The 13,261-nt window shown below is 57.6% G+C and overlaps 2 protein-coding genes and 1 pseudogene across 6 annotated transcripts in view; 2 read left to right on the top strand and 1 right to left on the bottom strand.

Moving 5' to 3' along the window:
- NACAD (NAC alpha domain containing) overlaps positions 1–3,026 on the top strand; it is a 7,876-nt gene extending 4,850 nt beyond the window's left edge. Inside the window, exons 2-8 of the mRNA XM_026456395.1 lie at positions 1–1,371; positions 1,612–1,724; positions 1,807–1,878; positions 2,202–2,348; positions 2,444–2,590; positions 2,703–2,825; positions 2,940–3,026. The exon at positions 1–1,371 is cut by the window's left edge and continues 1,905 nt beyond it. Of these exons, the coding sequence (XP_026312180.1) occupies positions 1–1,371; positions 1,612–1,724; positions 1,807–1,878; positions 2,202–2,348; positions 2,444–2,590; positions 2,703–2,825; positions 2,940–2,954 (1,988 nt within the window). The 3' untranslated portion in view covers positions 2,955–3,026. The remainder of the gene's footprint in view (positions 1,372–1,611; positions 1,725–1,806; positions 1,879–2,201; positions 2,349–2,443; positions 2,591–2,702; positions 2,826–2,939) is intronic.
- On the top strand, positions 3,010–4,296 carry LOC111552233 (annotated as a pseudogene).
- Positions 4,297–6,212: 1,916 nt separating this feature from the next.
- CCM2 (CCM2 scaffold protein) overlaps positions 6,213–13,261 on the bottom strand; it is a 72,539-nt gene continuing 65,490 nt past the window's right edge. For 4 of the 5 annotated variants that reach the window (XM_023226422.1, XM_023226420.2, XM_023226419.2 and 1 more), the window contains 5 exons: positions 12,797–12,932; positions 9,948–10,005; positions 9,157–9,268; positions 8,348–8,486; positions 6,213–6,901 (listed from right to left, as the gene is read on the bottom strand). In XM_023226422.1, coding sequence (XP_023082190.1) covers positions 6,621–6,901; positions 8,348–8,486; positions 9,157–9,268; positions 9,948–10,005; positions 12,797–12,932 — 726 coding nt within the window. In that variant the 3' untranslated portion in view covers positions 6,213–6,620. Of the gene's footprint in view, positions 6,902–8,347; positions 8,487–9,156; positions 9,269–9,947; positions 10,006–10,866; positions 10,990–12,796; positions 12,933–13,261 lie in introns of all 5 variants that reach the window. The other variant, XM_026456396.1, reaches the window with a different exon arrangement.

Genomic DNA, 13,261 nt, shown 5'->3' with positions numbered 1-13,261 from the left:
CGAAGCCTGTGGCTGCAGCCTCGCTTGTGCCCCAGCAGGTTGAAGAGGGCCTCACCTTACCCCAGGACTCTGCTATGACACCACCTCTGCCTCTGCAAGACACAGGCCCCACCTCAGGTCCAGAGCCTCTGGCTGTGGCCACCCTTCAGACCTTGCAGGCAGAAGCAGGCTGCACCCCAGGGACAGAGCCTGTGGCCACCATGGCTCAGCAGGAAGTAGGTGCGGCCTTAGGCCCCAGGCCAGCACCTGAGGAGAAGAATGCAGCCCTCTCTAGAGTCCCGGAGCCTGCAGCCTTGGACCAGGTCCAACAGGATGACCCACAGCCAGCTGCAGAAGCTGGGACACCTTGGGCCGCACAGGAAAACGTGGATTCGACTTTGGGCATGGAGGCCCTCTGTCTCCCCGAGCCTGCCTCTGGTGCTGGGGAGGAAGTAGCAGAAGCCCTTTCTAGGCCAGGATGGGAAGCATGTCTGGAAGCCCTAGTGCACACAGGTGATGGGGCTAAACCTGACTCACCCCAAAAGGAGACCCTGGAGGTTGAGAACCAGCAGGGAGGAGGCCTCAAGCCACCGGCACAGGAACATGGACCCGTGTCAGCACTTGGAGGTGCAGGGGAGGTCCCCGAGGCACCTCCTGCTGCCTGCCCTGAGGTCGGCCAGGCCTGGCCTCTGAGCCCAGCCAGGGAAGGAAGAGGCCTGAGTGGCAAGTCCACACTGGAACCCACGCTTCCCTCAGCTGTGGCCACAGAAGCCAGTCTGGACTCCTGCCCAGAATCTTCAGTAGGGACTGTGTCCAGGCTGGACAGAGGCTGCCCTGACGCGTCTGCACCAACCTCCCAGCAGCCGGAGCCTGTGCTGGGTCTGGGCAGTGTTGAGCGACCCCACAAAGCACCCAGTGTCCTTGGCCCCCTCTTGCTGCAGCCCCCCGAAAACCTTGGCGAGGGTCTGCCCAGCGCACCCCCGGACAGGCCCCTGGGCCCTGATCCTTCTGCTCCTGGTACCCTTGCTGTGGCAGCCCTACCCCCACTGGAGCCCCCAGCCCCCTGCCTGTGCCAGGACCTCCAGGAAGACTCCGTGGAAGAAGAGGAGCCCCCAGGCTCTCTGGGCCTCCCACCGCCCCAGGCAGGAGCCCAGCCTGCCGCTGCTGCTGTCTCAGGAACCACACAGCCTCTGGGGACTGGGCCGCGAGTCAGCCTCTTGCCTCACTCCCTGCTCCTCAGCCCCAAGGTGGCCTCCATGGATGCCAAAGACCTGGCCTTGCAGATCTCGCCGCCTTGCCAAGTGCCTCCCCCCTCTGGGCCCCAGAACCGAGCTGGCCCTCAAGGGCTCTCGGCCCCCGAGCAGCAAGAGGACGAGGACAGCCTGGAGGAAGGTAAGGGGGAGGGTAGGATTGAAGTGCCCTGGGGCTTGGGTCAACTGGACTCCTCCTTAGAGCTGTCCTGGGCTAGAGGGCCTCTGAGGTGGTGGGGTGGGGGGCCCAGACCCTACAGCCACCATGGGGAGCTGGCACTGCTTCCTCTGGCCCTGATGTGGCAGCAGGGCCAGGGTCCTGAACCCCCTTCCTCACCACCTAGAAGCAAAAGGCCATCCTCACACCTCTGCCCTTCCCCAGACTCGCCTCGGGCCCTGGGCTCGGGTCAGCATTCGGATAGCCACGGGGAGTCGTCAGCCGAGCTGGACGAGCAGGACATCTTGGCTCCTCAGACCGCGCAGTGTCCAGCCCAGGTGCCCAGTCCAGGGAAGAGGGTGGGCCTCTGGGAGGGCCCCACATCCCACCCACGGATGCTCAGCCCTCACCTTTCCCCAGGCCCCAGCAGGCAGCAGTGAGGACACCATCGCCAAAGCCAAGCAGAGTCGCAGTGAGAAGAAGGCCCGAAAGGTGGGCTGCTGGCTTCCCCTGGGACCATCTGTGTGGGGAACATCCTTACCAAGACCCTCACACTCCATGGCTAATGAAATCCCATCCATCAGGGGGCCTTTGGATCCATGCCAGTAACCCACACACCTTCCCCTAAACAGTTGAGGCTGGAATGTCATGAGATGGCCCTTGTAGACGGAGGCTCACGGGGAGGGACCACCCACCAGCCCAAGGTCTTGGGGAAGTTGGCGGTGGAGACTTTGCCTTCCTGGGCACTGCGCTGCTCTCCTCCCCCGACGTGGGTCAACACCAGGTCTGAGCCCCCCTCTGCCCTCTATTCCCAGGCAATGTCAAAGCTGGGCTTGCGGCAAATTCAGGGAGTCACCAGGATCACCATCCAGAAGTCCAAGAACATCCTCTTTGTCATCGCCAAGCCTGATGTCTTCAAGAGCCCAGCCTCAGACACTTATGTGGTCTTTGGCGAGGCCAAGGTCTGGGTGGAGGCTGTGGTGGAATGGGGGGTCCGAGGGACGGGGGACAAGGCGGATCACAGGCTCTACTGACCCAGCCGTCTTCCGTGTTGCAGATTGAGGACCTGTCCCAGCAAGTGCACAAAGCCGCAGCTGAGAAGTTTAAGGTGCCCTCAGAGCCCTCGGCCTTGGTCCCTGAGTCAGCACCCAGGCCCCGGGTGAGGCTGGAGTGCAAGGAAGAGGAAGAGGAGGAGGAGGAAGAGGTGAGGTGCAGGGGCTCCAGGACCTCTTGGGGGTTGTGGGAGGCGCTACACAGGGGCTCTGCCCCAGGGACCTCAAGCAGCTCCAACCACTTCCCTGCTCTCCCAACCCTAGGTGGACGAGGCGGGGCTGGAACTGCGTGACATTGAGCTGGTGATGGCGCAGGCCAATGTGTCCAGGGCCAAGGCCGTGCGGGCTCTGAGAGACAACCACAGTGACATTGTCAACGCCATCATGGTGAGTGAGCACTGGCCCCTTTCCCTGCCCCTGAGCTGTCCCCAAGGGCCTCGAGGGGTCCTGATGTTGGCTCTACTGGGGGACGCTTCCCCCAACATGACTCTCTTTCTGCAGGAACTGACCATGTAGCCACTGACCGGAAGCTGGAGCCATCCTACACCTTCCCTCAGCTCTGCTACTCAATAAATCGGTGTCCCTCCATTGCCCTCTGGTGTCTCCTCCTCGCCCTCTGGAGTCCCATCACCACCATCTGGCATCCCTTCACTTCCCTCTGGTGTCCCCTCACCGCCCTCTGATGTTCCCTCATTACTCTCGGGTGTCCCTCCCTCGGCCCTCTGATGTCCTGTCATTACTCTGTGGTGTCCCCTCACTGCCCTCTGATGTCCCCTCATTCCTCTCTGATGTCCCCTCGTTACTCTCTGGTGTCCCCTCAGCACCCTCTGGTATCCCCTCAATACTCTGTGGTGTCCCCTCACCACCCTCTGGTGTCCCCTCATTACTCTCTGGTGTCCTCACTGCCCTCTGATGTCCCCTCACCACCCTCTGGTATCCCCTCAATACTCTGTGGTGTCCCCTCACTCTCTGATGTCCCCTCATTACTCTCTGGTGTCCTCACTGCCCTCTGGTGTCCCCTTATTAGTCTGTGGTATCCCCTCACCACCCTCTGATGTCCCCTCATTACTCTGTGGTGTCCCCTCACCACCCTCTGATGTCCCCTTATTACTCTTGGTGTCACCTCATCACCTTCTGGTGTCCCAATACTCTCTGGTGTCCCCTCACTGCCCTCTGATGTCCCATTACTCTCTGGTGTCCCCTCATCACCCTCTGGTGTCCCCTCAATACTCTCTGGTGTCCCTTCACCGCCCTCAGGTGTCCCCTCAATACTCTGTGGTGTCCTCTCCTTGCCCTCTGGTGTGCTTGCCCTCATTACTCCCTGGTGTCCCCTCATCACTCTCTGGTGTCCCATCATCGCCCTCTGATGTCCCATTACTCCCTAGTGTCCCCTCATCACCCTCTGGTGTCCCCTCACTGCCCTCTGATGACCCCTCACTGCCCTCTGATGTCCCATTAGTCTCTGATGTCCCCTCATCACTTTCTGGTGTCCCCTCACTGCCCTCTGGTGTCCCCTCACTGCCCTCTGGTGTCCCCTGCATACTCTCTGGTGTCCCTTCACCACCCTCTGATGCCCCCTCACTGCCCTCTGGTGCCCCTCATTACTCTCTGATGTCCCCTTATCACCTTCTGGTGTCCCCTCACAGCCCTCTGGTGTTCCCTCATCACTCTCTGGTGTCCCCTCATCACCCTCTGGTGTCCCCTCATCACTCCCTGGTGTCCATTACTCCGTGGTTTCCCTCACTGCCCTCTGTTGTCCTGTCACCACCCTCTGATGTCCCTTCATTACTCTCTGGTGTCCCCTCATTACCCTCTGGTGTCCCTTCATCTGCTCCATGTCCTCTACTCTTTGTACTAGCGAAGACCAGTGACTGCAGCATGGGGGTCACATCTGGGATGGACCCTGGAAGGGGGCATGTGGTTCCTTTGACACTCCACACAGAAGGCCTATGCAAGGCCATGTTCAACCAGTGGGGTGGACGGGGGACACTGATCCTTCTGGCACAGGGTGGGCTCCGGTAGGGGGCAAGAGCCCAGGAGACTGTGTGGTTCATCCTCAGCCTCTCCTGATGCTTCCAGGGAATGTCCATTTTCTTTTTTTTTTTTTTTTTTTTTTTTGAGACGGAGTCGCGCTCTGTCGCCCAGGCTGGAGTGCAGTGGCGCGATATGGGCTCACTGCAAGCTCCGCCCCCCAGGTTCACGCCATTCTCCTGCCTCAGCCTCCCGAGTAGCTGGGACTACAGGCGCCCGCCACCTCGCCCAGCTAGTTTTTTGTATTTTTTTTTTTAGTAGAGACGGGGTTTCACCGTGTTAGCCAGGATGGTCTCGACCTCCTGACCTCGTGATCCGCCCGTCTCGGCCTCCCACAGTGCTGGGATTACAGGCTTGAGCCACGGCGCGCGGCCAGAATGTCCATTTTCATAGAAACTTAGAGACAGTGTCAACAGTAAAGAGCCTGCCACCTGCCCTAGCCTGGGGTCCCATGAGTAAGCAGCTCTACAACAGCACAGTACAGTGGGAAAACTCACCCATAAAATGCTGACCAGGGCTGGCCGCAGTGGCTTGTGCCTGTAATCCCAACACTTTGGGAGACAGGTAGATCACAAAGTCAGGAGTTCGAGACCAGCCTGGCCAATATGGTGAAACCCCGTCTCTACTAAAAATATAAAAATTAGCCAGGCGTGGTGGCAGGCACCTGTAGTCCCAGTTACTCAGGAGGCTGAGGCAGGAGAATCTCTTGAACCCAGGAGGTGGAGGTTGCAGTGAGCCAAAACCGCGCCACTGCACTCCAGCCTGAGCAACGGAGTGAGACTCCATCTTCAGAAAAACAAACAAAAACACTGACCACACCCCTTCCTGTCCAGAAGCTGTGATACCGCAAAAACCCATCCACCTTTTTAAGGAAGGTGCCTGAGATACTCCGGATTCTCTGGCTTGGCCTGGACAATCAGGGCGTCCATGGAGCCCCAGAGGCTCTCCCTGCTCCCCCAAGCCTGGGCCAGAGAAGCCCTGGGGCCTGACATGCAACCCCTCTATCCAGCAAGGCCAGGCCCCCCGCCTGGGCAGGAGGGAGATGTGACAGCCAATCTCCTTCCCAGATGTCTGTCCCCTTGGGGGTCTCAGCAGGGGTGTGGCTGCTCTCCAGTGGAGGGAGAGGCCCAGGACAACCTGACCCAGGTCACCTCTCCTCCCCTTCCCATATCCAAGGAAGGTATGCAAGGGCCCAAATGGTATAGGCAAGACCAAGGCCAACAGAGCTCACGGGACAGGGATGGAGACAGGACCACAATGAGGGAACAGGGAAGGTCAGCAGAGTTGCACACTGGCCTCTGAAGACCCAGCCCCCGGGCTCCAAGGTGACCAGATCTCACATAGCGTTTCTGTTGCTGCTTGAGGAAAACACCTGCAGCACGGCTGGGGAGGAGAAGAGGGGGAGGGGGAGGAGAAGAGGGGGAGGGGGACGGGAGGGGGGGCAGTGTGGGGCACAGCCAGTGACCTTGAAGGATTTAGTGCACAGGGTGTCAAGGTGCCCCCAAACACCTGCCACATGCTACCCCTGCTGCCCACGAAAGGCCTCAGAATGCTTGCTCCTGCCCCACATCCACGCTGCTCAAGTCCAAATGAAGTCCTTCCTGTGGCCCAAGAGCCTGCTGCCTCCTCTACCACCACCTGAGTCCCAGGTACCGCAGGGCAGACGGGGACCCAGGGACAGAGACCAGAGCGGACGCCCCTCCTGGCACCGATGGCTTTCACCCAACTGGATCAGAAACATGCTTGGCAACCAGAGATTAAATTATTCACATTGCAGTAAACTTTTTAAGGTCTCTGAGAGTTACAATAGGAACATCATGTGCAAAACTGACAGCTGTCCAAGGGCCCAGCCGACAGGACTGGCTCTCCCTGCCAGCTCGACCAGGCCCTCCCCGAGCGGGGACACGCTGCAGGGCTTGGCTGAGCCCTGGTGGACAAGGCAAAGAGCCTTCCACCCCGCACTGGGGCTCGTGTCCCTCGGCAGCTCCCTGCTCCTTCACAGTAGAGGACCTGGGCCACCCGGGGCCACCTGCGCCTGGAGCCTCTCCCTGGCCCCAACCAAGGGCTGACACGCAGGTCTGGGCAGCTCCTTCTGGGAAGGCCTACGATGACTGTGCAGAAGGTGTGGGTGCCCCCCCAATCCACTGCCCATCATGCTGAGTCCTGGTCCATGCTGCAGCCCAGCGCCTCAATGTCGCTGCTGATGTCTGAGATCATGCGGTCCCACTCATCCCCCTCTGAGGGCGCTGACCGGTCATCAGAGCTGCCCGTGGCCCTGTTCCCGTTGGTGGTGGAACTGGATGTGGTGCTCAGGGCCCGCCGGTGCCTGCCAAAGCTGTCGGTGATGATGCCGCGGCCATCCTTCACGCCAATGGTCTCCAGGAAGTTCTCGAAGTGCTGACTGTCCTTCTCAGGGATGAAGGGCCTCAGACCTGCAGACACACAACACCCAGCATGGCACCTCCAGTTCGGCTCAGCCCACTCAGCTCTTCCTCTCAGGGCTCAAAGCCCCCTGACAGAGCCACAGCTGCCCCTGGTGCATGGCCTTGGGGACCCTGATGCCATGCTCACTGCATCTAGCATCCTGGTTGAAATCATGCTTCCTGGGGCCAGACAGTTTGGCTAAAACCTCAACTCTGACAGGCACTGCTGCTGGCCCTGAGAGCTTACTGCCTCTGCCACAAGCACACTCCATGGCCTAAAGGCACCAGCACAGGCCAAGAACCTGTGGTCTCCTCTCATTCTCTATCAGTCCTCACAAAGTCCTCATTTTACAGTAGGGAAAGCTGAGGCCCAGAGCGATCCTCGAAGCCGCCTGCTGGCACCCGGCAACAAGGGTGCAGTCCTCGGAGGCAGGCCTCATGCCAAAGTCCACTGTTTCCCTGCCATGGCCTGGGTGGCTGCCCCAACTCAGAGGGCTGCCCTCTTATGCGGGAAGCCTAGTGTGTCTCTCAGAATCTCCACTCCCTGCTGTGGAGGGACAGAGTCCCATGCCAGGAGGCGACGCAGAAGGGGTGGGCACTGCTTAGGACGCAGGACGCAGCACAGGACGCAGGACGCAGGACTTAGGACGCAGGACGCAGACAGGACGCAGCACAGAAGGGGTGGGCACTGCTTAGACAGAACCTGTTGTACAGACAGGCTGCCCCAGCCTGCAGCCCTTCATGCTTCTAAGAGCAGGGAGCCCTGGGTAGGCAGTCCATGCTTGCCACTGCCAGATCGGTACAATGGTAACAAACTCGCCTTCCTTGGTTTGCGGGGAAAACAGGCCCAGGACCCAGAAGCCTTCAACTAGCTACTAGCAACAAACTACTGCCAACTTGCTGTGTTCTAAGTGTCGGCAGAGGGAAACCACAGCTAAGTCACCGTCCCTGAGAGGTGTGGGGCCAACATCCAACTCTGCTGCTTAGACCACACAGCCCTCTAGCTGCACTGACCTCATGTGCTGAGCTTTTTAGGGGGTCTTGGCAAACGCTGGTCCTTCCGCCTTGAAGTCTTACACATTCACCAAAACCCATGCGTCCCTGGCTCCTCCAGCACTCTTCTCCTAAATCTCAGGGTTGTGTTCACTCCCAGCCCTGCTCCTGGGAGATCTCTGCTGCTTCCTGGCAGGACCCACCCAGCTCAGCCTGAGTTCCCAGGAGAATGAAGGCCTGTCGGTGGGCCCCCAACGGTCCCTGGGAAAAGCCCTTCTGACTAATCACAGCAGATTCCCCGATCTCTGGACTGTGCTCTCATGACCATCTCTGGTTCAAATCTGCCATCCCTGATGGAGCCCCGGCTGCACCCACTGAGGGGTCCGTGTGCACATTCCCAGGAGGGATCAGCCTCCCCAAGCCAGGTCTGGACAAGCCACCCTCTTTCCGGGGCCCGCTCACCAAGCAGCAGGAACTTGCGGCTGTCCCCGTAGAGCTGCCGCAGGTTGATGCAGAACTCGTGGATAGAGGCCCCATTGCGGTACTCATGCAGCAGCGCTGCAAACTGCTGGATCTCCTGCGACGACAACTTGGTGCGCAGCTGCAAGAGAGCAGAGCCAGGTGCAGGGCTGGGCACAGTGGGCAAGAGTCGGCAGTCGGGCCCACCCTGCGACAGCCACTAACCCCAGCCAGAGCACCAGCTGTCTCTGGCTTCACCTCTGCACAGGCTGGGGCATCCGAATGCCCACAATGTGTCCCCATCCTATCAGGCCTGGCACGGGGCCTACCCAGAAGAGACCAAGGCACCCGGGCAGCTCCACTCTCCTGAGCTGGAACACAGAGTGCATGGGAGGGACAGGAGCCAGCAAGGCAGGGTGGAAGTTGGCGACCTGGTACCGGGCCAATGCCTGTGCCCTCAGGCTACACACAGGCAGATTAGGAAGACTCGAGTTTTCTATGAGTTTTCCTATCTATATAAGATAGGAAGGATAAAAGTGTCTGGCCATGTAGCCTTGCAGAGGCCACCGTTCCCTCCCCTCCCCCAGGGCCCAAGCACAGGCCGGCAGTCCAGTCCTGATGGCCATAGCACCCCCAACTCAGCCCCACTGACTCATGCTCTCCTAGACTATCCCCGGGAAAAGGCAGTGATGTCAGCAAAATTGACCAACAGTGCTAGGCACTGCTCCTCCTCCTCCTCCCCCTCTTCTCCGCATCCACCCTAGGGCACCCCCTCCCTCAAGCAACCCAGCGCCCCTGCAGCAGAGGCCTACTGTCAGCATGTAGTCCTGCAGCAGCTCAGCGGCGCTGGCGCTCAGCTCACTCTCGCTGATGGTCTTGCCGTGGGGTGACGCACCACCCACATCCACGGACTCAGGGAAGCAGCTGCGGAAGAATGTGGTATGTGAGCGGGTGGCTTCCCTGACCCTCCGTCCCACACACGCTTCAGGAAACCTAGTCCTTGCTGTGTGTGAGTCACTGTCCCCGAACGGAGGAATGTGAGTGATAAGAGGAGAGCTGGCTGAGGTGCAGGGTGGTCAGCTTGGCCTGGTCCTGGGGCTCCCCGGGGGTGTGGCTCTGAGGTGGGCTCTGAGTGAAGGGAGGGAGTACATAGGTCAAGGTGGTGGGCAGCATTGTTGGGAGGGGAAAGCGAAAGGCTCGGAGGGAGGAGCCGGGGTTGTGGGGTGGCAGGAATGGAGAGCACCAGTGGGCTGAAGTATTACAGAGGCCCAGGCAGTGGCAGATATGGGCTGGAAGGCCAGCGCCTCGGCAGGCTTGGACAGGGGAACAGCTCCATCCAACATGCCTATTAGAAGCTCGCTCTTGGGAAGCCACAGGAAGGTGGGCAGGGGGAGACCAGAGGGACAGCAAGGGCTCTAGAAGTCTATGAGGAGAGGGCGGCGAGTCAGGCCTCAACCATTCACCAAGCTGGGGACAGTGGGTCTGGGGATGGCTTAGCGAGGGTGGGCTGAGATGGGGGCGCCGACTGGCTGCAGCCTGGACAACACTGGGCAATGCACTTGGTGCGTGTCCCACCGCACGGCTTGGTGGCATGTGCACTCACAAAGTGCTGGCTTCCACCTCGTAGGTCTCCTTAATGTCCACTTTTGTAGAAGAGTCATCTGTAAGGAAGATGCAGAAAACTAAGATGACTTTCAGGGACATGGTGGGGAGGCATTCTGAGTCCAGCCCACTGCTGTATTTACAGGAGACAGCGGCAGCCGTGGCCTTCAGGGACCCTGCTGTCCTTCATCAAGCTGCCCACACTATGGAATGTGCTGTGTGCCTCAGGGCAGGGGCCCCCAGACTTGAGCCCACATACACCCCTCCTGGGGATCCTGGCAAATGCAAATCCTGCTGCAGGCTGGGCTGAAGTTCACATTCACCCATGGCCAGAGTCAACAAAAGCTGTCTTTGAGGTATCACTCATGTGCCACACAGGGTTACTGGGGCTTTGTCTCCTTTAACCCAGGCACATATCACCCCTGTCTTCACTTGTAGACGAGGAAGTCAGTCAAAGAGATTACACAACTTGGCCCAGGTCACGCAGCAGAAACCACAGTCAGAGCCGGGCAGTCTGACTCCCCATCTGAACCCAGCGAAGCCACAGGATTCCTGAGACCCTCAGTGGTCTCAGCAAAGGGTCAACACTGAGCAGCTACATTCAACAAATGACATTAGGTCTGCGTGACACAGACTGTAATTTGCTATTCCAAACCTGAGGAAGGCACATTTCCACATGAGCGCAGGCAGTGAGTGAAAGCTTTGTGAGTGAGGCAGGTGAGTGTTGCGGAGAGGGTAAGATTTTAAATGGGAGCAGAGGGGGAGGCTGGGAGATAAAAGGGACATTTCTGGCACTAGGAACAAGGTATAAGTATGGAGAGCAGAATAATGACCCCCCAAAGATGTCCATATCGTAATCCCTGGAATTGGTGAATATGTTACCAATTTCAAAGGGGAATAAAGGATGCTAATCAGCTGACCTTGAAATAGGGAGATGACCCTGGAGAATTTGGGTGGGCTCAATGTGATTGTAAGAGTCCTGAAATGCAGAGGAAGCTGAGAGTCAAAGGAAGATGTGACTGTGGAAGATGTCACGTGGCTGGCTGTGAAGACAGAGGAAGGGCCATGAGCCAAAGCATGCAGCCGCCTCTAGGAGCTGGAAAGACAAGGAAATGGCTTCTTCTCTGGAGCCTCCAGAAGGAACCAGCCCTGTGGACACCTCAACTTTAGCCCAGTGGGACCCACATTGGACTCTTAATGTATAGAATTATAAAAGAATATATTTCTGCTGTTTATGCTGCGATGTTTTGGCATAGCTGGAGTAGAGAGAACACAGCAAGCAATACTCCGAGGCAGAAATAAGCAGAGAATGCATGCATGTGCGTATGGGTGTGCATAACGGGTGCACATCTGTGTGTGGATCCCAAGGGGAGGTCTTGGGAAAGGCTGGCAGGGGAAGAAGCCCACTTCAGCAGCCCTCAGTAGTGGTGTTACATGATGTGTTTACTTTGTGAAAATTCATTCAACTGTACATGTATGACTTGTGTACTTCTCAGTAAAAAAAATTATTAAAGAAAAAAAAGGCCCTTTGGGAATTTTAAAGCACAAGGGCCAAACCAATCACACTGAAACTGAATGGCAGTTTGATAAATCGTCTGCTACTCATATGGTACATTCCTCTGGATATGCTGTTGACTTCTAAGCCTCCACTTCCCCATCTCTAAAATGGGGATGAAGACTGCACCTAACTCACTGGGTCACTGAGGACTAAATGAGATGGAGAGCATGCCTGAGGGCTCAGCAGCTGTCCTCTCTGCAGCTGCTGTGCCAACACAGGGCATAAGGTGCCCACAAAGGGCTCTGGCACCAGCAGCAAGAAAGGGAGGGAGGAGGCACTGAGGAGCAGCCCTCACACCGGCACAGGCTTCCCCAGGGTTCTCCACCATTTACTCTCTTCACTGAGATGTGTGTCACTGGGGAAAGGGTAGAGGGCTGGGACTTATCTCCATAAAAAGAAGAAATTGCACTCAACAAGCCACACTGTTTCCAACAGCCTTTTTTTTTTTTTTTTTTTTTTTTTTTTTGGTATTTTTAGGAGAGACGGGGTTTCTCCATGTTGGTCAGGCTGGTCTCGAACTCCCTACCTCAGGTGATCCGCCCACCTCAGCCTCCCAAAGTGCTGGGATTACAGGCGTGAGCCACCGCACCCGGCCTCCAACAGCTTTTTATGCACCTGATTTATGTAAACCATTAATCCTCAATAAGTAATACATCTGAAAAACAGATGATGTTTTTGAAGACTTAACTCAAGTGAGCTTGCTGATGAAATGTTTTCAATGAACTAACAGACTCCTGAAAATGTCGTGTGGGTCATGCAGGAGGAGGCAGCTCTGGGGTGCCTTCGATTCTTCCCCATCTGCCACTGCTCCACCACTGCCAGCTGACCTCCCAGGCAGCCTGAGCAGCTTCCCATGGGTCTGGTCCTGGAAGGAGTTTCACATTAAGAGTAGCCATGGCCCGGGCATACCGAAAAGGAGGCTCCCCAGATCCACTCTCAGCCTCCCCAATTCCATCACAGGCCCCAATGCTAGCAGCCTTCTCCAGGCTCTTTGTTCTGAGTTAAATGAAGTGACTTTAGCCACAAGTGGTTCCAAAAAAGTGTTCAAAGACCCCAAATGTATTCCAGGAAGCCATCGTGCTGACCTGGTGCAACTCGCTCAAGGACAGGTGACATTTCTGCCTTGATGAAACCCTATGGGCTAATGTGAACAGCAAAGTCTGGGAACAAAAGGCCACCATGTCACGATAGTAACTGCGCTATTCCAGGAGTAACTCACGGGGAGCTGGGGGCCGCTGCAGTAGCCCCTTCTGTCCCTGCTCCCACCCGCTGCCCACTCTCACTCAACATACCGCTGTGCAGGGACAGATGGTGGGTGGGGGTGGAGGCCCCATCAAATATCGCTCTGTCCAGAAAGTCGATGGTGGACTCCGTGTAAACAACCTGGAAGACCTGGCCTAGCAGACAGCAAAGCTCCTCGGCAGCAACCTGCAGTGGGGGACAGCAGCTGCTCAGTCAGTCTGGCTGGAGACTGCGCCTTCCCAAGCAGCTTCCAGGATACCTGGGGCAGCCCAGATGATCAATCAACATGAATGAAGAGCGGATGCCAGAATGTGTCCCTCTGCCTTTCACTGACCCAAAGGGGTGTCAAAAGGGAGACTTAGCCAACTGCCCCAGGACTCCATCTAGGACTGCCACATGGCCCAGGGGTGGTTTTGCAAATGTGAGAGGACTGTGCAGGGCACAAGTGTTAGCTGCCAGCCCTACGTCCTCTTTCCATTAACCTGACCTGTCAACACCCTCACAACCCTATCCCA

The sequence above is a fragment of the Piliocolobus tephrosceles genome, chromosome 8, assembly GCF_002776525.5.
Source record: "Piliocolobus tephrosceles isolate RC106 chromosome 8, ASM277652v3, whole genome shotgun sequence".
Lineage (NCBI taxonomy): Eukaryota > Metazoa > Chordata > Mammalia > Primates > Cercopithecidae > Piliocolobus > Piliocolobus tephrosceles.
Note: the sequence above shows the minus strand (reverse complement) of the source record. Positions and strands in the feature narration are given on the sequence as shown.